The sequence below is a fragment of the Nilaparvata lugens genome, chromosome 7 (genome assembly GCF_014356525.2).
Source record: "Nilaparvata lugens isolate BPH chromosome 7, ASM1435652v1, whole genome shotgun sequence".
NCBI classification, from domain to species: domain Eukaryota; kingdom Metazoa; phylum Arthropoda; class Insecta; order Hemiptera; family Delphacidae; genus Nilaparvata; species Nilaparvata lugens.
In genome coordinates this window covers 1,553,238-1,578,757 of record NC_052510.1, presented here as the reverse complement: position 1 = coordinate 1,578,757, position 25,520 = coordinate 1,553,238, and the positions used below count along the sequence as shown (strand labels likewise).

Here is a 25,520-nt window from a genome sequence, read left to right as displayed (position 1 = left end):
AATGATTGCCTACCTTGTTCACATTCGTTGATATCTTCAGAGCAGTCGAAACCCTTGTATCCACTGGCACATGAGCAGGCATACGACCCATTAATGGGACTTGTGTCACAGATGGCGTCTGCATGGCATGGGTTAGACGTGCATGCGTCCTCCAAGTGACACAAGAGTCCTGCAAAAAGACAAATAGATTGATCAAATATGCAAAAGTAATCAAAAACTTGGAGAATTTGGCTCGCTGAATGAAAAAAGACAAATCAATTTGTAAAGATAATGTAGCAGTTCTAAAAATTGAAGAAATGGTTTCTCTAAATGAAAAAAGACGAACCGATTTGTAAAAATGATGCAGCAGTTCTAAAAATTGAAGAAATTGGTTCTCTGAATGAAAAATGACTGATTCATTTGTAAAAATGATGCAAAAGTCTTGAAAACTTGAAGAAATTGGTTATCTGAATGAAAAAAGATGAATCAATTTGTAAAAATGATGCAGTAGTTCTAAAAATTGAAGAAATTGGTTCTCTGGATCAAAAATGACTAATTCATTTGTAAAAATGACGCAAAATTCTTGAAAACTTGAAGAAATTGGTTCTCTGAATGAAAACTCAAGATAAGCCAACATCAAAAATTAGTATTCATCTGCTAGTTAGTTATGAAGGCAGTCAAACTAAAAGACAGTCTGATTGTATATTATGCCAGCAAAGAAGGGAATTAAAAAAGGGTAGAAATATATGGAGATGATGATATTAATGGAATAGGCTCCCGTAGCCTACAGAATAGAATTTGACGAAGAATAAATTAATTGGAGGCGTGCAGTAATTGGAGGATAATTGGGGGAAGAAGAGGCGGGAAAAGAGAAAAAGACGGAGACGAAGAAGAAGAAGGAAAATAATTTAGGAACCAGTCAAGGAATGGGAGCTGAAGTATGGCAGAAAAAAGAAAAGGAAGAAATGCTTTTGTCAATCAAGCTCCAGCATATCTTCTCTCTTGTCTTCTTCTTCTTCTTCTTCTTCTACTTCTTCTTCTCCACCTCCTTCTTCTTCTACTTCTTCTCATCCTTCTCATCATCATCATCATCATCATCATCATCTTTTCTTCTTCTTCTTCTTCTTCTTCTTTTTCTCCTTCTTCTTCTTCTCCATCTACTTCTTTCTTCTCTACTGTAGCTCGTGTATATTTTTGGCAGAGGTCTCTAGAAGATCTCGTGTGTTGGATATTAGAGAAGAGCTGTAGACTTGACTTGAGGTGTTTCTCACTCTAGTTATTATTACTCAATTCCTCACCTGTATTCACTACTCGCTTACCTCATTACTTATTTATTTTACTTATTCTTGCTCTCACTTGGTCTCACTGTATCGACAACTAGTAAGGACATTTTTCTTCTTCTTCGTCAAACACTTCTTCTTATTTCTTCTTCATCTTCTTCTATTTTGGTAGAGAGTTAGTGGGGAGGATATTTTTAATATTGTTTCCGAAGAATGGACATTGATATGTCCAAAGCTCCACCAATTTATGTAGATGCATAACAATATAATTGTCTATAGTTATTATAATATTACAAATTGCTTTTCATATCATATACTACAGTTCAATAATTATTTTCTTAGTCTATATTATGTAAATTTATCTATAATTTTGCTGTATTGTAAGCTATTGTATATAAGTGTATAAGCCAGTATATATTGTAATCTACATAAATAAAGTACTCAATCAATCAATCAATCTAACTCTAATTTTGGTAACCATCTTGCTCTTTTACCCCTCATTAATTGAAAAAGTCATTCTATTCTATCGAATAATTCCTCTCCTTTTCCTCTTAAATAATGAGTGATCAAAACTCTCTTGCAATCAAAACTGAAAAGAAGGCAACCCACAACTAGAAAGTAATGGAAACACTGGGGAGTCGTCAAAAATGTCACTTTTTTTTTTGTTGAAAATTCATTCCATACATTCTATATTCTATGAAATCACATTCTATACGTCAAGGAAATATATTTTTCAATGATTAAATAATATATTTTATTAGTTTAGCTGTTTTTTGTAAAGTTTTGTTTGGCATATTTATTTATTAATTCACAGACAATGAATAATACAATTCAGGTAAAAACAACAGGCAATTGCCCAAAACTGCTTTGACCTTAATTGAAATAAATAGACCGAGGTTATGTAGAGTTCATGATTTGATTTACATACAATTATTATATTGAATGATTCAATAATATCTACTTCTTCTTCTTCTTCTTCTTCTTCTTCTTCTTCTTCTTCTTCTTCTTCTTCTTCTTCTTTGGCTGTGCCTTATCCCATTTAAATGGGGTCGGCATTCCTTCCTCTTAGTCTGCCTCTCCACAAAGCCCTATCCAATGCTTGCTCTCTCCTCCAACCACTCTCCCGCTATTCTATCTCCCCACCTCATCCTAGGTCTACCTCGTCCTCTCACACCATCCAAAACCAAATCCTGTCCAACATAATCCTCCTCCCGTCGCTGTACATGCCCAAACCACCTCATCCTTGTCTCCTGCATTTTCTTTCCCAGTGGTCCAACTTTTACAGTGCCTCTGATCAATTCATTTCTTATTTTATCTCTTCTTGTAACCCCACACATCCATCTTAACATTCTCATCTCAGTCACTTCCATCTTTCGTTCCTGTTTCTTTGAAATGGGCCATGTTTCTGTTCCATACAGCATAGCTGGCCTCACAACTGATCTATACACTTTTCCCTTCATAATGAATATAATATGAATAAAAGTATAATAATTATAAATTATTACTAATTAATATGAATATAAGTATATTTATTGGAGAACACAAAGGACCCACTAAACGTTTAATAGAATAGCTAGAGCAATACAATTTGTATTATTGTTTTATTAATTTTAAAGGGTACTATAATTATATTTTATAAATACAAGAGTGTAACCCTGAATTCATACATTTAAAGAATAGCTCGAATTCTAACATTGATAAACACTAGAATTTCGACTAGTGGTAGTTATGAAAAGTAGTTTCGACGCTGTTAAACTCAAGATAATTAAAAAAGCCAACATCAAAAATTAGTATTCATCTGCTAGTTAGTTATGAAGGCAGTCAAACTAAAAGACAGTCTGATAGTATATTATGCCAGCAAAGAAGGGAATTAAAAAAGGGTAGAAATATATGGAGATGATGATATTAATGGAATAGGCTCCCGTAGCCTACAGAATAGAATTGGACGAAGAATAAATTAATTGGAGGCGTGCAGTAATTGGAGGATAATTGGGGGAAGAAGAGGCGGAGAAAGAGAAAAAGACGAAGAAGAAGAAAAAGAATTTAGGAACCAGTCAAGGAATGGGAGCTGAAGTATGGAAGAAAAAAGAAAAGGAAGGAATGCTTTTGTCAATCAAGCTCCAGCATATCTTCTCTCTTGTCTTCTTCTTCTTCTTACCTTCTTCTTCTTCTTCTTCTTCTTCTTCTTCTCCACCTCCTTCTTCTTCTACTTCTTCTCATCCTTCTCATCATCATCATCATCATCATCATCATCTTTTCTTCTTCTTCTTCTTCTTCTTCTTTTTCTCCTTCTTCTTCTTCTCCATCTACTTCTTTCTTCTCTACTGTAGCTCGTGTATATTTTTGGCAGAGGTCTCTAGAAGATCTCGTGTGTTGGATATTAGAGAAGAGCTGTAGACTTGACTTGAGGTGTTTCTCACTCTAGTTATTATTACTCAATTCCTCACCTGTATTCACTACTCGCTTACCTCATTACTTATTTATTTTACTTATTCTTGCTCTCACTTGGTCTCACTGTATCGACAACTAGTAAGGACATTTTTCTTCTTCTTCGTCAAACACTTCTTCTTATTTCTTCTTCATCTTCTTCTATTTTGGTAGAGAGTTAGTGGGGAGGATATTTTTAATATTGTTTCCGAAGAATGGACATTGATATGTCCAAAGCTCCACCAATTTATGTAGATGCATAACAATATAATTGTCTATAGTTATTATAATATTACAAATTGCTTTTTCATATCATATACTACAGTTCAATAATTATTTTCTTAGTCTATATTATGTAAATTTATCTATAATTTTGCTGTATTGTAAGCTATTGTATATAAGTGTATAAGCCAGTATATATTGTAATCTACATAAATAAAGTACTCAATCAATCAATCAATCTAACTCTAATTTTTGGTAACCATCTTGCTCTTTTACCCCTCATTAATTGAAAAAGTCATTCTATTCTATCGAATAATTCCTCTCCTTTTCCTCTTAAATAATGAGTGATCAAAACTCTCTTGCAATCAAAACTGAAAAGAAGGCAACCCACAACTAGAAAGTAATGGAAACACTGGGGAGTCGTCAAAAATGTCACTTATTTATTGTAAAATTACTAAATTATTTATTGAGTTCTGAAGATGACACCATAAGTGTTGAAACATGTTTATAATTTTACCATAAATAAGTGATATTTTTGACAACGACCCAGTGTTTTCATTATGGATAGATATCACAACATCTCACCAACAACAGTATCTAAATTAGAAAGAAGTTTAACTGGAAGAAATTCAACTGATTGATGTTTAACTAAGGAACAAGTTTAGAATAGATTGTTAGGTAGGGAATGCGAGCTTACTAAATACAAATTATTTGAATTTTTAATGACGACCAGAATAAAATGAAGAATTAATTAAGAGAAAAGAACAGGAGAAGTTGAACATGATCAATAGAAGAAGTAGAAGAAGTAAAGAGGAACATTATTTTTGAAGGAAGACAAGAATAAAATAAAGAATGGAGAGAAATAAAGAGAAGGAGAAGTTGCATTGGAGCGAAGAAGTGAATATAAGAGACGAAAAGAGGTAGGAGAAAAAGGAGAACAAAAATATTTCAAAAACAAATCAAGAAAAAAACTAAAAACAATTATGAATAATAACAGCGCAACGTTGGAATCTAAAAGAGTAATAGACAGCAAATAAATTGATCGGAATCGAACAATATGCAAATGAGAAGAAGGGAAAAATAATGAAGGCGAAGAAGAAGCAGATAAAATAAAACAAAACAGAAAGCGAAACGTATGACAACAGCAATTGGAAATCGAAATTGGTTTCAAAAGATAAATTTATTTCCAAACTGAATATAGTTTATAGTAGGTAGCTATTTAGGTATAGTGGAAATTTTCTGTCAGTGTTCCTTATACATAATATGAATGCTTCCCAATGCAAACAATGATGACAACTTGAAGTGAATTTAACTACAGTGATGTCCACGTTATAATGGCAGTGGAGGAAGATAGGAGAACAACGTTGCCGATCCTCTGTCTTTGCAATGCCTTCTATAGACGGTAGCTGATACAGGTTTATTGATGTAATATTGACCGTTCGTTCTTGTTTGAAACAATCACTTGTATTTTATACGTTGAGGAAACATATTTTTCAATGATTATATAAGTTTTCATAGTTGAGAAGAAATATTTTGTTGATTAATTGAATTTCCACTGACTTCATTATTTTTCATTATTTGGCTTAGTGTATTCATGAGGTTGTTTTATTCTTCGTTGTGGTTTTATATTGAAAATGAGTACATACGATTTTTGCTTTGTAAATTGCATTTTTTTAATAAATATCTTTTGTCTGTCTGTCTGTCTTCTTTGGAGGATAGCTGATCCGGTATCTGATGTAATATTAACTGTTCATTCTTGTTTAAAATGATCAGTATATTTCATTCGTTGAGGACATATATTATTATTCAATAATTCAATTATGAATTTTCATAGTTGAGATTAAATATTTCGTCAATTAATTATATTTCTACATTGTTGAAAAACGTCTGGCAATGTTTTGGAGCTAGAAAACGATAGCGCTATCTGCTGTGCCCAGTTGTAGACAAGGATAGCAACACCTATGTTAATCAAATACTGCCATTATAACGTGGACCTCACTATAGTACATAGTAGGTTTCAAACTGCTGGAGCGTGGAGGATTGTAATTAATAAATTTGAATAATTCTGTTTTGGAAGCCATGAATAATAAGAGTTTATTAGTCGACTGTTTCTCTGATTGTTAATTTGAATATTTCATTGGTTTGAAATGTGGCTACCGTACTGTACTAACGAACGGCTCGGCTGACATTTTGATTTTGCAAAGTGAAAAAAAAAATGCAAAGTGGCCAATTTTTTATGGGGTTGAATGGCAAGGTTGCTGAGAATGGCAAACTGTAGATATTGCTGAATTTCAACGATATTTTTAATAGTTTCAGTTTCAAATAGGAAACTGGATTGGTAATTGAATAGTAATTATCCGTGCCAGCACGACACGACACGACAAAAACTTTGTTGTAGTTCAGACACTGTGTTACTTGTAAATATTCAGATAGGAAACTGGATTGCTAATTGAATAGTAATTACTCGTGCCAGCACGACACAGCACGACAAAAACGTTGTTGTAGTTCAGACACTTTGTTACTTGTAAATATTTGAAAAAACACTTACTTTTCTTGGAGTCTTGAGGTGAGTGTTTCAAATATTTACAAGTAACACAGTGTCTGAACTACAACAAAGTTATTATATAGTGTTTCGTCATGAAAAACAACATCAATTACGACAAAAACCTTTCCAAAAACATGATGTCCTGTCTTGTCGTGTCGTGTCGGCGAGAAATCAAAATGTGGAAACGGCTGTTAGCTAAGGGCCAAGCCACATGAAGCGGTTTTCCAGGCGTTATGAACTGGGGACGGACGAGTCGGCAGGCTAAGAAGCTCTCCGATTGGCTGATTATCAGCAGACATTCATTGCAAGATTATCAGTATTGATAGTCGACCTAATCCATTACATAATAACCTACATAATATTTGGACGATTTGTGACAAAATCAGGAAATTGAAGAAGTTTTGGGCAATAGCCTGTTTTTTCTTTTCCGACTATTGTATTGTTCGCTCTATCTAATAAATAAATAAAATAAATAAATAATCAGCTGATAATCAGCCAAACGGAGAGTGCTTTCTGCCTTGTCAGCCAACTACCTCCGTAAACAAAGCCATAGTGCATTCGTGTGACGTCAGCACAGGTAGGGCTCCTACACCAATAAGCTGATATAGATCAGCTAAAATCAACAAATTTTTATTGGTGTGGGAGCCCTACCTGTACTGACGTCACACGAATGCACTATGGCTTTGTTTACGGAGGTAGTGGTCAGCCAACAGTGAAAAACGCCTCATGTGGTTTGGCCCTCATACTACCCAATCAGCCAAACGAAGAGCTTCTTTTACACCGCCAGTGCAAAATCGCCTGAAAAACGCTTCATGTGGCTTGGTCCTAATTCTCCCCAACAGCCGATTCACAGCCAATGAGAGAACCATAAATTATTCTGAGTATCGGCCAAAAATCAGTAAGGGCCAGCCCATATTGGGCGTTTCTACAAGCGTTTTAAGAGTCGGCAGGGCAGATTGCCGGAGATCTATGATTGGTGACTGTAAAAAACGCTTGAAAAACACGCCCAATGTGGCCTGTCCCTGCATGTGAAATCACAGATGTGAAATCAAAGACTACACGGTGATGTTTTTACATTACAGTGAGGTCCACGTTATAATGGCAGTGGACAAAGATGGGAGAACAACGTTGCCGATCCTCACTGTCTAGTCAATGCCTCCTTGACGGTAGCTGATATAGGTTTATTAGTGTAATATTGATTGTTCATCCTCGTTTAAAATTATCAATTATATTTCTCAATAATTTCATAATGAATTTTCATAATTAAGATGAAATATTTTGTGAATAATTTATAAATTCTACATTGTTAAAAGCCGATCTGGCGACAGAGCAGAGCGACGGAGAGATAGAGTTATCCGCTTTGTTGAATGATAGACAAGGATAGTAATACCATTGCTGATCAAACACTGCCATTATAATGTGGACCTCACTTAAATACACTGTAATGTTACGTTAACAAACTACACTGTGATGTTTTTACTTTCCTTGCCCTATTACCATAGGTAAGGAAAGTATTGCTTTCCAAAAAAAATTAAGGTACCCCAATTTCAAGTTTTCCATACGTTTCAAGGTCCCCTGAGTCCAAAAACATGATTTTTGGGTGTTGGTCTGTGTGTGTGTATGTCTGTATGTCTGTGAACACGATAACTCCATTCCTAATCAACCGATTGACTTGAAATTTTAAACTTAAGGTCCTTATACCATGAGGATTCGACAATAAGATATTCAATGAAATTGAATTCAAAATGGCGGATGATTACAAAAAAAACCATGTTTTTCACGGTTTTCTCGAAAACGGCTCTAACGATTTTCTTCAAATTTTAACCATGGATTTTTTATAAGCCCTATCAACTGGCATGAGTCTCATTCCTGGGAAAATTGCTGGAGCTCCGTAATATTCTTGAGAAAAATGGCGGATAATCACTAAAAAACCATGTTATTCACGGTTTTCTCGAAAACGGCTCCAACGATTTTCTTCAAATTTATACCATGGATAGCTATTTATAAGCCATATCAACTGACATGAGTCTCATTCCTGGGAAAATTGCTGGAGCTCCGTAATATTCTTGAGAAAAATGGCGGATAATTACTAAAAAATCATGTTTTTCACGATTTTCTCAAAAATGACCTGACCGATTTTTCTCAAATTGATACCCTGTATAGCTATTTATAAGCTCTATCAACTGGCATGAGTCTCCTTTCTGGGAAACTAATGGGGGGTCCACCCCTTCTTTGAGAAATGGACTTTGTAACCTCGTTCTCGTGCATGAGGTAGGTAGGTAGAGCAGTTCATGAAAAGAACACATAGTCGAGATATTTCATCTGTAGAACAGCTGTTTTGACGACTTTTAAAAAATCATCGAATTTCACAATTTACACAAAGGAAAAAGTACTCTGAAAACAATTATATATACAAATATATAGAAGTCTGATCGTAGTTTCAAATATGTTGCCGCCAATCGTCATTATGTTACTCCCCTAAATTATTCTCGTTTTAGAATGGGGCTTACAGTTCAATGAGCAAGGAAAGTTGTGTGAGTGTACCACACCAGATTTTTTAAAAATATTTTCTTCAAATTAAATTTGTACTCACCAGTTTTTCCGCTAGTGCACTGACAATAGAACGACCCGACTCTGTCGATACAGGTAGCCCCGTTGAAGCAGGCCGCTCCGGCACAGTCGTCTATGTTCAAACTACAGTCGGGTCCAGCCCACCCGTTCACACAGATGCAGCTGAATCCTCCAACGGTGTTAGTGCAGGTAGCACCGTTGTGACATACCGAAGGTCGCAAACTGCATTCGTCCACGTCATGTTCACATAAAGTGCCCTGGAATAGGAATACATAATGTTGAATGAACATAAGTACTACATGCATGGAATATAAGTATTAAAAGCAGGTCACAATTCTTTCAATTACACTTTTAAACTTTCTTTTATTTACACTTTGACCTACTGTGTTTATTCACTTCAATCTATGAAGAGAGGTGGCTATTGCGAATAGGTAATGGCTCTTTCAAGATCCACTCTCACACGCACATGTTTGTTCACATAGTTTTTCGGCTATCAGAGCCAATCATAGAGATTTATGATGGTGTAACAATAGAAACTAGTATCTCAAAATTATTTCAATACAATGAGTCGGTAGGTATCTTTGACAATATCAAGTCGATGTTTTGATTTAATTCTTTTATATTATTAATCCTTAAACAAGCATTTAAAAGGCAATAAAAATCGAAACCGTTGCACAGTACACTATTTTATCTACGACCAATAGTATATTTATAACTGTGTTATCGAATAGGCACGTTCAACTGTTGATCTCGGCTGAAGTATGGCAGTCGTAAGGATTATTGACAGCTTAAAATTTTATATATATTTAGGCAAGATTGTACTTCCAAGGGACTCCATACCAAGCCATACAGATTTACTTTGTTTCACAACGGTCATGAAAATGATTGATTGGGCACAAGACTTGGTTTAGCTTTTAGGATAACATATTCAAAGGAAGCCTTGATGTGATAAATATTTATTCATTAATAATTACAAATAATTATATTATAAAAGAATAAGATGGACGGAAGACAACAAATTTTTATAAGTTTTGAAAAAAGTGAGGTTATGTTTTCATTTTATACTTGAAGTCCAATTTTTACTCCGAAACTAGAAACTGAACTAGAAACTATTAATATATTGATCAAGCTCCAATTAAAAATAATTTACTTTTGATAACTATATTTTTTTAAATGTATGAATGAATTTCTGGACTACCTGATGGGAAGAAGACAACAGCCCATAACTGACTTTCAAACTTTTATAAGTTTCAAAAAGAGTGAGGTTATGTTTTCATTTTTCACTTATAAGACCAATTTTCACTCTAAAACTAGAAACCATCAATTTATTAAACAATTTTTGACGACACTACAGTATATTTTTTGAATATTAGTTAAAAACTAGTACTCACGGGTGGAGCGCTTTCGAATTTTTAAAGATCCACTGCTGTCTTCATCGCAGTATAGATGTCTTGATCTCGTTGTCATTGGCAGGTAGCCATTAGTATCGATTGTATTGGCGGTTTTATTTGAATTTATTATTGAGTCAAACAGTTTATGGGACTTGAAGTTTAGTTGCTTGTTTAAGATGTTTTGTGAATCAGTTTGTAGATTTTGTTTTGCTATACTGTGTTCAGTTCAGCTCCTTTAATGAAATAGTAAAATAGATGAGAACTATTTCTAAAATAATTTATGATTGAATTTCTACCTGATATGAAGGTGGACACAGACAGGTGTATTGGTTGACATCATCCACACAGGTAGCTCCATTCTGACACAAATTTCCTCGACAGTCATCTATGTTCTCCTCGCAGTTCTTGCCACGAAAACCTGTCAAAAAACAAGGAAATTATGTTAAATGTTGTCGAGAAATAAGTGAAAAATTGATGGAAATACTACAAAAGTACTAAAATTCGTTTAGTTGTCGCTTAGAATATGAGTTACTATAATGAGGTCTACGTATTTGATGAGGTAGTATTTGATGAACATTGGTGCTGCTATCCTTGTCCATCATTCGACAAAACAAATACCTAGCGCTATGGTTCTATAGTGAGGTCCACTTTATAATGGCAGTATTTGATGAACATTGGTGTTGCTATCCTTGTCTATCATTCGTCAAAAAAGATAGTGATATCCTTTTCTAGCTCCGCAAAGTTGCCAGATCATGTTTCAACAATGTACAGTTAGTATAGTTGACCATTATAAATCACCAAATCAGACATGATATCTGATTTGATAGTGATAGTGATATCCTTTTCTAGCTCCGCAAAGTTGCCAGATCATGTTTCAACAATGTACAGTTAGTATAGTTGACCATTATAAATCACCAAATCAGACATGATATCTGATTTGATAGTGATAGTGATATCCTTTTCTAGCTCCGCAAAGTTGCCAGATCATGTTTCAACTATGTACAGTTAGTATAGTTGACAATTATAAATCACCAAATTATACAAGATATCTGATTATCTATAATATAACAAAGGAAAGAATTGGCTTATACACGTACGAGATAGGAAATTCACGATGAAACATAATCACGTCTGAACTACTGGACTGATTAACTTGAAATTTCGCATATAGATTCTTGATTTACCGAGGATGTTTATAGGCCTATTTTATATTCTTCAGGATATCAGTAGGTCAAGTTTTCAGTTGGTTATAGGTCTATTATATTCTACAAGATATCAGTGGGTCAAGTTTTCAGTTGGTTATAGGTCTATTATATTCTACAAGATATCAGTGGGTCAAGTTTTCAGTTGGTTATAGGTCTATTATATTCTACAAGATATCAGTGGGTCAAGTTTTCAGTTGGTTATAGGTCTATTATATTCTACAAGATATCAGTGGGTCAAGTTTTTTGTTTGTCAAGTTTCTAGTTAGACCTTTGTGGAGTACAATTTACCCGCTAGTATTACATCCGATTTTCCGGTATCAGCTATCCTCTACAAAGGGCAGAGAATCGGCAACGTTGTTCACCTATCTTTCTCCACTGCCATTATAAAGTGGACCTCACTATTTGATTGTAAATGACAATTTAATTAGCGTATTTACATCACCGAGAAACTAGTTTTCGTTTCAATCACAGATGAAACCAGTATTTCCCAATTATTCTGAATAGTATTGCACATTTCATTGATAAACAGATCGACGTGAAAGTGGAGCTTATCAATGAATGTGTGGTTTCCATTGATAAGAGATCAGTGGGCGTGGGAAAGGAACTACGTTATCTTGTATTCTTCCTACGCTTTGAAAAAGCTCAGCTTCTGTTGCAATTACAATATTGAAATCACTACCACAATCTTTGGCAGATAATGTGTGGGGAGTATTCTACCGGAACTGTATTGATAAATAATGGAAATTTCTGTATTGCAAGCTCGTGTCTTGTATGTTTCTCTAAAATATCTCTATCATTGGGTATGAAAGATTTACAATATTTTTTTCACTTTTTGTGTAGTTGAGAAGTTGATATTGTGGTAATTATTCATATTGAATGAAAAAGACTAAGAAATTGTCAAAAAACAATTATTGTTCCCATTTAGTTTTAGTTTATCAGAGATTGACAATGGTGTAATAACCGAAACCGGTCTTTCTAAGTATCAATAAATCTGTGGTTTTTTGACAATTTCTTAGTCTTTTTCATTAATCTACAAAAATCTTGTAAGATTCTCTATTATAACTTACGTAACAGGAAATACGGCAGTGTGTAGAATACAACCATGATGTGTAGATGTGTATTAGTAGGATTTTAATTAGAAACTTATGAACTTTATTCATGCATTTTTATATGCAATTGTTTAGAATCATATTAAAATTCTACTAGCGGACTATGTGTGATCTTATCTAAATTTGGGAGAGGAATGGCACAAGATTACCTTATTTTTCCACTCCCTAGCATTTCAATGATGTACTTATTGTGAGAATACAAAATAATAATCCAGAAAATGCTCAAATATATTGTCATATTAGACATTAATAAATAATAATTACTGAACACAAATTCATGATGTACTAATCTATGTCCATATTCTCTAGAATCCAATAGAACCCCTATTCTTCCTTTCTCAGATACACTACTTGATTGATCATGAGATCATTAAATTTGATAAAAATTGAATATTCAACAAAATTTGAAATTAACAAATTGATCATGTAATCAACAAATCAACTTATCTCTCAATACACTACCAAAAATAAAATTAGCAAATCATCCACAAATTCATTACCTACAAATTTATGTTTATTCTTCAGGATATCATAAATTATAAATACTACCTACAATATTTGTTTCCTATTTCACATGTACTACTTAGAGGATCATTAAGTCCAGAATTGCTCGACACCGCTCTCTAAATAGATGGCCATGTTTTTACATCATTACCAACTTTATAGACTCTGCCAACCATGGTTTTAGTAAAATACCTTTCTCTGCCAAACTGAACTAGTACGGTATCTCTTTTCTCTCACACCCACTACTCTCTCTTACACACTCTCTCTCTCTTTCACACACTCTTAAAGTTTCTCTCTCTCTTTTTCTGAATCTCTCACCATCATTCTTTCTTCCCTGATTCCTCTACTTTGCCGCCCATTTTGGCACAGCTCTCTCAGTCGATCTTTCTCTCTCAGTCCTTCTTCCTTCCCCTTTCTGTCTCTCTTTCTCACCTCCTTGTCCGTTCTGCCCGGCTGGTCTGTCCCCCGGGGCAACCACGATTTTCCGGGGCACGACATCAGAAACCCTGGACACTTGGCCAACAATTTCCCAAAGCTTTCTCTCTCTCTCACTCTGGACACGGAACCCAACCAACCCTCTCTCACACCAACCACAAACCAAATCTCACCTCTTTATCTTCTCTATCTCCTCAAACTCTTCTTTTTCTTCACAATCATTTTCTTCTACTTCTTTTAAGTTGTGCTCTTTATCTTCTTCTCTAATTCTTCCCACTATTCTTTGTCATCTCATTCTCTCCCTTTGTCTTCGTCTTCTTCAGATTTCCATCTTCCTCTTCTTATTTTATTTTTATTCAATCGATTAAATTCTTTTTTCAAAAGTGTATTTCAAAACACTGTTTTGGAAATCATACTGAAATCTCTGGAAATTCAAATACATCCTAACCATTTCTTCTTTTTCTTCTTCTTCTACTTCTACTTCCATTTATTCATCTTCTTTCCCCTTTCTACTTCTCCCTCTCATTTCCTCCTCATCCTCCATCTTCTTCTTCTTCTTCTTCTTCTTCTTCTCCTTCTTCTTCTTCTTCTTCATCATCATTGTTGAAATCTAACGTTACAATTTGGATTCGACAGTGCCATCTCTTAGTTGACTGGGAGGTGATATCCAAGATATTAAATATCCAATAAAATATTCATATGAAATATAAATATGATATCCAATAAAATATACCTTGATATCCAAGATCATATTGGGAAAAAATTGAAATCCTTCAAATTAAAAATTAAACGTGTCCTAAGTTTTGACCAAATAATAAATAATACAATCGTAGCCAAATTGTGTTGTTCATTTCCTTCATGAATCTTTCATTATGATTAAAAACATATTTTCTCATATTAATAAAATCCAATACACACGATTTAAATCAAGGTTTCTATTCCTATTGGTAAGTGGGAGAGCTCCAGGCCACCAGGACTTCAGAGAAAGTTCACTTTAACGGCCGTAAAACGGACTTGATTGATTCATAGTCTCGCGTCTATTTAGCGAATGGCTCCAGTATTTTTCAGACAATACGGTACTCTTCACAGACCGATAACTAGACGTCACGTTCTATAGAGTTCACGCCTTGAAGAAGAGGCGTGATGTGAACTGCATTTATGTGCATCAGATGCAATCAATGCACTCGGCTTTTATTATGCACTTTTGGTGAATGCAAAGGCTAGATTGTGATAAGCTGTCAGGCTAAGTGACGGTGATGAAATGAGAAAGATTAGGATAATAAAATAGTGTGGACTAAATGTCTTCTTAACTGCATTTTGAGCAACTCAAATTTAGATCGTTTTCCAACAATGTAGAAATAAAATGAATCAACAGAATATTCAATCTCTATTATGAAAATTAAATATAAAAAATATATTAGCTATCTTGAGGTAACAGTAGACCTCGCGCAGTTATAAACAACAGTCTCCTCTAATATTGTCCATCAGAGTAAATTCTGTCCTGTCCTGTCGTGTCGGCGAGATATCGGTGTATAAACGACTAATGACTGTTTGGGTTGTAGTTCCGACAATGCTAATAATTTGATGTAAACAGCTATGCTACTATCATCACAATCTTACAGACTTGAAAGCAGGAAAAGTCGGGAGAAAATACTATGCTACTTCAAGTTAGGTTTCAATTGCATGCCTCACTGCATGCAATCAATAATCCGCACAACAGTTGTTTTTTCACCAAGTTACATTGAGATATTGAATTGCATGCAATTTATAATACACTCGACAGCTGATTTATGATGAATAATTCTAAAGTCTGATTTTTATTCCAATATTGGCGTTCATGCCTCACTGCATACAATCAATAATCCGCACAACAGTTGTTTTTTCACCAAGTTACATTGAGATATTGAATTGCATGCAATTTATAATCCACTCGACAGATGATTTATGATGAATAATTCTAAAGTCTGATTTTTATTCCAATATTGGCGTTCGAACGAGACTCCTTTTCCTTTTTCATTATCCTTAAAATGCAAAATTTCAAAAAACCTTATGAATACGTCGACGCGAAATCCAAAAAAGAACATATCTGTCAAATTTCATGAAAGTCTATTGCTGTGTTTCGCTGTAAATTCGGAACATATATTTAAACATAAAGAGAAATGCAAAGCCGTCGACTTAAATCTTAGACCTCACTTCGCTCAGTCAATGATTGATTATACTAAACAAGGATGAACAGTTGATATTACATCAGATATACCGGGGTATCAGCAATCCTCTAAGGCAGTGGCAAGACAGAGAGTCGGAGCGCTGTTCCCCTATCTTTCTCTACTTTCATTGTAACACGGATCTCACCATAGTAGCATTAATAAATAATTTATAGTCTAGATTCTAGTACAGTAAGTATAGAAATCTTAAATAGTGCCTACAGTGCATAACTTAAATTAACTTAGAATTGATTGATTGAGTACTTTATTTATGTAGATTACAATATATACTGGCTTATACAAAAAAGCTTATACAAAAGCTTACAATACAGCAAAATTATAGATGAATTTACATAATATAGACTAAGAAAATAATTATTGAACTGTATATGATATGAAAAAGCAATTTGTAATATAATAACTATAGATAATAATTATATTGTTATGCATCTACATGAATTGGCGGAACTGAGAATTAAAAAGAACATAAATAGAACTGAGAATTTATAAACATAATGAGCATGATGCTCACTTTAAAGTGAACATTTTGATCTGTGAGTACTATTTTGTATAAGTCCTACATCTGGGGAGTGGGTATTTCGAATCTATAATATTCAAAAACGAACAAGTATTAAGCATTAGGCAGACTACCTACAGCCAATATACGTATGCCCCCTTAAATAAACCTACAGCCAATATATGCCCCCTTAAATAAACCCCCAACCAATTAAATTACAAAAATATGAACTTGAGAACATTTCGCCGGTTCTCTTATCACAAAGTAATGTTTTGGAAAGCAATGAGTAGTAGATAAGTAGAGAGGTAGCATAGCATAGATAAGTGAAACATAAAGAGTACCGCCTGTGGTTTGTGAATTTAGGATAATTTATAAATGAATTCTGAGCCCTGTGATGTTTTGGCAAGCAACGAGGAGTAGATAAGTAGAGAGGTAGCATAGCATAGATAAGTGTAACATATAGAGTACCGCCTGTGGTTTGTGAATTTAAGATAATTTATAAATGAATTCCGAGCCCTGTGATGTTTTGGCAAGCAACAAGGAGTAGATAAGTAGAGAGGTAGCATAGCATAGATAAGTAAAACATAGAGTGCCGCCTCTGGTGTGTGTATTTAGGATATTTTATATGAATTCTTGACTATTTTGGCAAGCATCGAACAGTAGATTAGTAGAGAGGTCGAGCTTAGATAAGAGCAGCCAATAGAGTGCCATTTCTAGACTTTAATGTATTTCTATGCGACATAATATCAAACGCGTGTATGCAGAAGCATAGATTAGTGAAACATATAGAGTACTCCCAGGTGTATCTATGGTGAGGTCCACGTTATAATGGCAGTGTTTGATTAGCAATGGTATTGCTATCCTTGTCTATCATTCAACTGATAGCACTATCTCTTTCACACTTTGCTCTGTTGCCAGATAGTCTTTTAACCATGTGGAATTATGAAAATTCATTATTTAATTATTGAAAAATATAATTTCTTGTTTAATAAAATATAATTGATTATCTTGGACAAGAACGAACCTTTAAATTTCATCAATAAACCTGTATCAGCTACCGTATATAGAAGGCATTGAGGAGACAGTGTGGATCGGCAACGTTGTTCTCCTATCTTTCTGCACTGCCATTATAACGTGGACCTCACTATAGAGTGTGATCACTCTAAAAATTTCAGCAATTCTTGTAGAATAACTTCACTGTTTCCCATTTAACCAATACTGAAAGATGCAAAGTGAATCGAAGTACAGTATTTAGACACATTTAGTGCGTGTATGCGGGAGCATAGATTAGTGAAACATATAGAGTGCCGCCAGGTGCGGTGTGCATTCAGAAGAAGAAGAAGAGGTAGAAGAAGAAGGAGAAGAGGTGGAAGAGATAGATAATAGAGTAGGAGTTGAGAGGGAGAAATAATAAGGGGAAAAAGGTGAAGAAATGGAAGAAAAAGAAGAGGTAAAAGAAGAAGGATGAAGAGGAGATGAGAGGAAGAAGCAGAGGAAGGAGAAGAAGAAGAAGAAGGAGACAAGGTGAAAGAGATAGAAAATGGAGTAGGAGATGAGAGGGAGAAATAATAAGGGGAAAAAGGTGAAGAAATGGAAGAAAAAGAAGAGGTATAAGGAGGAGGGAGAGGAGATGAAAGGAAGAAGCAGAGGAAGGAGAAGAAGAAGAAGAAAGAGACGAGGTGGAAGAGATAGATAATGGAGTAGGAGATGAGAGGGAGAAATAATTAGGGGAAAAAGGTGAAGAAATGGAAGAAAAAGAAGAGGTAGTAGAAGAAGGAGGAGGAGGAGATGAGAGGAAGAAGAAGAAGAAGAAGAAGGAGAGGTGGAGGAGATAGAAAAAGGAGTAGGAGATGAGAGGGAGAAATAATAAGGGGAAAAGGTGAAGAAATGGAAGAAAAAGAAGAGGTAGAAGGAGAAGGAGAAGATGAAGAGGAAAGGAAGTAGTGGACAAGGAGAAAGTGGGAGAAGAAATGGAAGGGAAGAGTGTGTGAAAGAAGGATGAAGGATGAATGTGTGATAGATGAAGAGGGAGAGAAAGGAAGGGAGTGGTGGAAAAGAAGGAGAACAAGGTGAAGAAATGTGAAGAAAAGAAGATGAAAAGTGAGGAGGAGAGGGGAAGAATACGAGGTATAGGAAGAGGAAAAGGACAACAAGGGGAGTAGTGGTGAAAGAAGGTGGAGAAATGGAAAGAAAAGAAGATAACAAAAAAGGAAGAGAAGGGAAGAAGACGAGAAAGAGGAGAGAAGAAGATGGGAGTAGTGGAAAAGGGAAAGAAGGAGAAGAAATGGAAGGAAGAGAAGACGAGGTAAAGAAGGAGGAGAAGAATCTAGAGAGAGGTGAAAAGGGGGATGAAGGTGAAGAAATGGGAGAAAAAAGAAAGGACGGAGGAGGAAGCAAGAAGAAGAGATAGATGGAAGAGGATAAGAAAGGGAGAAGTAGAAAAGAGGGCAGAAGGTGGAAGAATAGGGGAAGAAGGAGAAGGTAGGAGAAGTATAAAGGGGAGAGAAGATGGAGAAATTTGAGGGAAAGAAGGAGAATGAGGTAAAGAAGAAGTGGAGGGTTATGAAGAAGGAGGAAGGATAAGAAAAAGTATATGAGGAAGAGAATAAATTATGAAGTTTGAGATGTCAAAATTTCAAGCTGATAGTGGAGAGACAAATCTTATTGATCAAAGATGGAGTTTATGAATAGTTGGAGCTTCACAGAAGAATCTAAATTCTATTCCAATTGTGTTTAATAATTTATAAACTGGTGAAAATAAATTGTTATTCACAACCAATTTTACTTGAACGCTCTACTTCTAAAAAGAGAGTATTATAATGAAATCATAGCACTCTATTGATTGATTAATTTATTTTTCTACAACTGCGCGTAAAGAAAGAATTTACATACTCAATTCTCCTCGTAAAACAGCTTATTTCTGAGGAGAATCTACTTTTTTGCTCGCTAACCATCTACGCATGCGCAGTAGATTTTCTTTACGCTCGCAAATCATTCGCGCATGCTCAGAAGAGTTTCTTTACGCTCGCTAATCAGCTGATGATAAGCAGCTCGCCAAAAGACAAACCACTCTCGGTCAGATCTTAAACCTAAAAAGTCGGTAATTGTACCGATTCTACAGCCATGATGGATATCAGTGTAGACGAATTATTATAAAATCCGCCAGATATAAGTGATTTAACAGGTTTGTGCAGTTGTAGAAAAATTTTGTATGTAATTCGCGGGTAATGCTTCTTTATCGGTCTTGCAAAATTATCACACAAAACAGTTATCACGCGACGCGAAGCGGAGCGTTATAATTTTGCAAGAGCTATTCATGTATTAAGAGCGTAGGTAATGCGCGACTTTATCGCTCTTGCAAAATTATCACACAAAACAGTTATCACGCGACGCGAAGCGGAGCGTTATAATTTTGCAAGAGCGATAAAGTCGCGCATTACGCTCTTAATACATGAATAGCTATTTTTATGTAGATTAAAATATATATTGGCTTCTATCAGAGACAAATGATACTACAATGAGTTATGAAACTTAATGATTCTGTACTCTCTGCTTGTAAACCACAACAAAATGTAATTTCAGTGTAAATCTGACTATCAATATAAAACTGATGACACTATCCTCTATTGTTCTCCTCAAGATTCTATCGTAGCATTGTTGTCTGTTCATTTCATTGTCTATTTTTCTATCTGTGATGCACATAAAATGCATACTAACGACTGGCGCCAACGTATTTATATGCATTTCACAGTTATCAACGGCAGAGTTAGTCTCTTGTTCAGTTATGTTCAGATAAGATTCGACCGTTCCTGGTGATCAGCTGTTGTCCAACTATGAATACGTAACTGTGGTTAAAATTAACCAACTGTAAGTGTGTAACTGTGGTCAAAATTCACGGTTCTGTTATTGATCAACTGTAATCCAAATATAAATGTGTAACTGTGGTCAAAATTCACGGTTACTGATCTTCAACAATACATGTAACTGTCACCTACCATTGTTGGAGGAGACTTTACTAATTTTTTGGTGACAATTTTATTTGGGGAAGGATTTGAATTAATCAGGAATCACATTCAGAGAGTATGGATGTAGGTATACAGCTCGAAATCATGGAGTGCTATTGAACCTTTACTATAAATCTGAATAAGTATTATCATAGAATAGAGATAGCATAGAAAGTCATCTCATGGTATAGGGCGCGCTCATGTTCTAAATTTCAATTGTTAACTCAAGCCGATAATCCTAGTAGTTGTTTTACTTTCCTTGCCCTATTACCATAGGTAAGGAAAGTATTGCTTTCCGAAAAAATTAAGGTACCCCAATTTCTAAATTTCAATACGTTTTAAGGTCCCTTGAGTCCAAAAAAGTGATTTTTGGGTATTGGTCTGTATGTGTGTGTGTGTATGAGTGTATGTGCGTCTGTGTACACGATATCTCATCTCCCAATTAACGGAATGACTTGAAATTTGGAACGTAGGATCCTTACAATATAAGGATCCGACACGAACAATTTCGATCAAATGCGATTCAAGATGGCGGCTAAAATGGCGAATATGTTGTCAAAAACAGGGGTTTTCGCGATTTTCTCGAAAACGGCTCCAACGATTTCGATTAAAGTTATACCTAAAATAGTCATCGATAAGCTCTATCAACTGCCACAAGTCCCATATCTGTAAAAATTCTAGGAGCTCTGCCCCATCTATGGAAAGTTTGATTTTAGATTCCCAATTATCAGGCTTTAGATACAATTTAAACAAAAAAATTCAAAGTGGAAAAGGTTGAGCATGAAAATCTCTACAATTAATGTTCAGTAACATTTTCACCTAAAATTGAAAATAAGCTCGAAATTCGAGAAAAAGTGATTATTCTATTGCAAACTGTTGGCAACTGTTGATTCTATTAAATGATTCACTATGAAGAGATAGTAGACTTCGTGAGTCTCCAGCGTTATTGTACTGTCACCAGCTGGCTTAGATGTTAGAATAGTAGACTTGAGATGCGCGTTAGCACTAGCGTCAGGTGATCAATTTTCATAACGGCAAGGAAAGTTGTGTGAGTGCGCCACACCAGATTATTTGGTGAAGCTATGTGATGCTGGTAGTCTCTCATACTTTGACGTTCTTACATTCTTACACTCCCAACAAAAAAGTTATAATACACATCTATATCCAACTATCGGCTATCTATCAACACATCGGCTTCACAAAATCGGTTTCAAATTTGGAACATAAGCGACCTATACCATGAATACCTTCTTATCCTATGTTTTCTCTTTTATTTACTCGTATTCCAGGAGCACGAAATTGGAGGTAATATGGAAAATACATTTTAAGACATTCGATAGTCAAGAAATATCAATAAAAAATCTGGTGTGGCGCACTCACACAACTTTCCTTGCCGTTATAAAAATTGATCACCTGACGATAGTGTTCTCGCTCATCTCAAGTCTACTTATAAACAAAGATCTGAGCCAGCTGGTGACAGGACAATAACGCTGGAGACATACTGTGTATGAGGTCTACTCTACTATCTCTAATTTGAATTCTCAATCGATGTTCATTACTTAATATTCAGTCTTTAAATAACAACTGTTTACTTCAAATATCTGGTGTGGCGCACTCACACAACTTTCCTTGCCGTTATAAAAATTGATCACCTGACGCTAGTGTTCTCGCGCATCTCAAGTCTACTTATAAACAAAGATCTGAGCCAGCTGGTGACAGGACAATAACGCTGGAGACATACTGTATGAGGTCAACTCTACTATCTCTTCATAGTGAATCATTTAATAGAATCAACAGTTGCCAACAGTTTGCAATAGAATATTAACTTTTTCTCGAATTTCGAGCCCTAGATTCTCCCCTAGTTTTTATCGAAAATTACTTCAGTTTCCAGTAAAGATCACCCGACAATGAAGACCGAATGTAAAAATATATCGAATAAGGAAATGTATGAATTGCACAAAAAATACATCTTGAAGAGTGAAAAAATTGAAGAAGTCTTTTATCGAGAGATAGAAACCCTCTCCCTCTTCATATTATGAACAGGGGTGTTTCCAATGTGAGGTACGCCGTACTTAAAATGTATTTTTGATACAGTGATTGCTATCGTCTATCGCAAAAAAATGTAGTGAAGAAAAAACTATGAAAATCACCCTTCTCTTTTCAAAAAATCTGGTGTGGCGCACTCACACAACTTTCCTTGCCGTTATGAAAATTGATCACCTGACGCTAGTGTTCCCGCGCATCTCAAGTCTACTACTATTCAAAGATCTGAGCCAGCTGGTGACAGGACAATAACGCTGGAAACACACGAGGTCTGCTATCTCTTCGTAGTGAATGATTCAATTGAATCAACAGTTGTCAACAGTTGTCAACAGCGATTGAAATAGTCACATTTTCTCGAATTTCGAGCTTATTTTCAATTTTAGGTGAAAATGTTAATGAACATTAATTGTACAGATTTTCTTGCTCAATCTTTACCACTCGAATTTTTTCGTTTAAATTTTATCTGAAGCCTGATAATTGGGAATCTAAAATCCAACTTTGCATAGACGGGGTGGAGCTCCTGAAATTTTTACAGATATGGGACTTGTGGCAGTTGATAGAGCTTATCAATGACCATTCTAGGTATAAATTTAATCAAAATCGTTAGAGCCGTTTTCGAGAAAATCGCGGAAACCCCTGTTTTTGACAACATTTTTGCCATTTTAGCCGCCATCTTGAATTGCATTTGATTGAAATTGTTCGTGTCGGATCCTTATATTGTAAGGACCTTAAGTTCCAAATTTCAAGTCATTCCGTTAATGGTGAGGTGAGATATCGTGTACACAGACGCACATACACTCATATACACACACACACACACACACACACACACACACACACACACACACACACACACACACACACACACACACACACACACATACATACATACATACAGACCAATACCCAAAAACCACTTTTTTGACTCAGGGGACCTTGAAACGTATAGAAATTTAGAAATTGGGGTACCTCAATTTTTTTCGGAAAGCAATACTTTCCTTACCTATGGTAATAGGGCAAGGAAAGTAATAGCTGTATATTTCTAGAAGTCTAGGAGACTAAATTGATTCATGATTTATTATGAGACATTGAACAAATTTCTAAGAGGTTTGATTCTCAAGAGAACAACATGTGAAACGGATCTAGAAGTGTAGGAGATACTGGATTTATACATGATTGATTATGAGATATTGAACTGATTGATTCAAGACTTTTGTTCTCAAGCGAACGAAACTCGTGAAAACTGAGATAAAACCTATCAGGAATCAAATCAAGAAACCCAAGTTCATTCCCATGAATTCACCGGATTCAAAATGACGGCAAGGGTGGTTGGTGAACGACGGTTCTGACTTTCAAATCATCGAACACAACAGAACAACGCTTTGTAATAAATTTGTATCTGGAAATTATTCAATTCCCGGGTATCGAAGTCGTGGCTTCCTGATTCGCGCACCGAGATTCACTTCAAATTGTCAGCTTAGGATGGATGGGAAGTAGTGATATTGTTCTGGGAGGAATGTGAACAGTTTGAAGTGAAATTCACTATAGCACTGTATTTCTTAAGAGTGCAGCGCTAGGAAAATTATTCACCCATTTGGTTTTATAAAGAGCCTGAGGTAGAGTTGGCTTGGGAGAGTTCTTTTATATTGAGATCCAGGTTATAATGGCAGTATTTGATTAACATTGGTGTTGCTATCCTTGTCTATTATTCGACAAAGCAGATAGCGTTATCCTTTCTTAGCTCTGAAACTATGCCAGATATTATAAACAGCTTGAGGTCGGGAGAGTTCTTTCTATATATAATAATAATTTATTATTAGTAGGGCTATACTCCCAGATTAATTTTCTCTCTCTGAGTTTAAGTTTTATTTTTTGTGTCATGTGTACTGTATTGTATTGTTTTTCTAATTCTCTCTTTGCTTACAAAAGGAATTGCATATATGCTACAAATGAATTACATATGTACAGTGAATTGTAGATTAATAATTACATGAATCATCTCTTTTTTTTGAGTTTTGAGTTTTTAAATTATTATGAATTCATTCTAGTTTTTCAGCTCTCTTAGTATTTCACTCTTAGTACTTCTTCTTTCCGGATTGAAATTTTATTTTTTTCTAGTTTTTCATACATTCCATATGTTTCTTTTTTCTTTATTATATTTTTTCTATTTTCGACTGAATCTCAAGCCACTAATTATAGCCGACTGATTACTCGTTGCCATCGCTCAAACTACTTAGTTTTGCTGGTAACGCCAATGATAATATTATAATCGATTTTTAAATGCAAAATATTTCAATTTTAAGTTTTTTTAATGTATTGTATATGAAAATTTTTATATTTTTCACATTATTTGTAAAGTTTGTTTGATGATTTTGGCAATAAATATTTCTTTCTTTCTTTCTTTCTTTGTTTATAGTGATGTCCACGTTATAATGACAGTATTTGATTAACATTGGTGTTGCTATCCTTGTCTATCATTCGACATAGCAGATGGTTTTATCCTTTTCTAGCTATGAAACGTTGCCAGATATTATAAACAGCTTGAGGTCGGGAGATTTCTTTCTATATTGAGGTCCACGTTATAATGGCAGTATTTGATTAACATTGGTGTGGCTATCCTCGTCTATCATTCGACAAAGCAGATGGTTTTATCCTTTTCTAGCTATGAAACTATGCCAGTTATTATAAACAGCTTGAGGTTGGGAGAGTTCTTTCTATAGTAAAGTCCACGTTATAATGGCAGTATTTGATTAACATCGGTGTTGCTATCCTTGTCTATCATTCGACAAAGCAGATGGTTTTATCCTTTTCTAGCTATGAAACGTTGCTAGATTTTATAAACATCTTGAGGTTGGGAGAGTTCTTTCTACAGTGAGGTCCACGTTATAATGGCAGTATTTGATTAACATTGGTGATGCTATCCTTGTCTATCATTCGACGAAGCAGATAGAGCTTTCCTTTTCTAACTCCGCAACGTTGCAATTTTTTTACAATGTGGTAATATAATTAATCAAAAAAATATTCAATATCAATTATGGAAATTTATTATTGAATCATTTAAAAATATATTTTCTTGACAAAATA

At 34.9% G+C, this 25,520-nt stretch overlaps 1 protein-coding gene across 1 annotated transcript in view; it reads right to left on the bottom strand.

Moving 5' to 3' along the window:
- LOC111044615 (neurogenic locus Notch protein) overlaps positions 1-25,520 on the bottom strand; it is a gene marked incomplete in the record, with an annotated part of 280,748 nt that overhangs the window by 92,235 nt on the left and 162,993 nt on the right. The window contains 3 exon segments of the mRNA XM_039433417.1: positions 14-169; positions 9,047-9,281; positions 10,712-10,828. Of these exon segments, the coding sequence (XP_039289351.1) occupies positions 14-169; positions 9,047-9,281; positions 10,712-10,828 (508 nt within the window).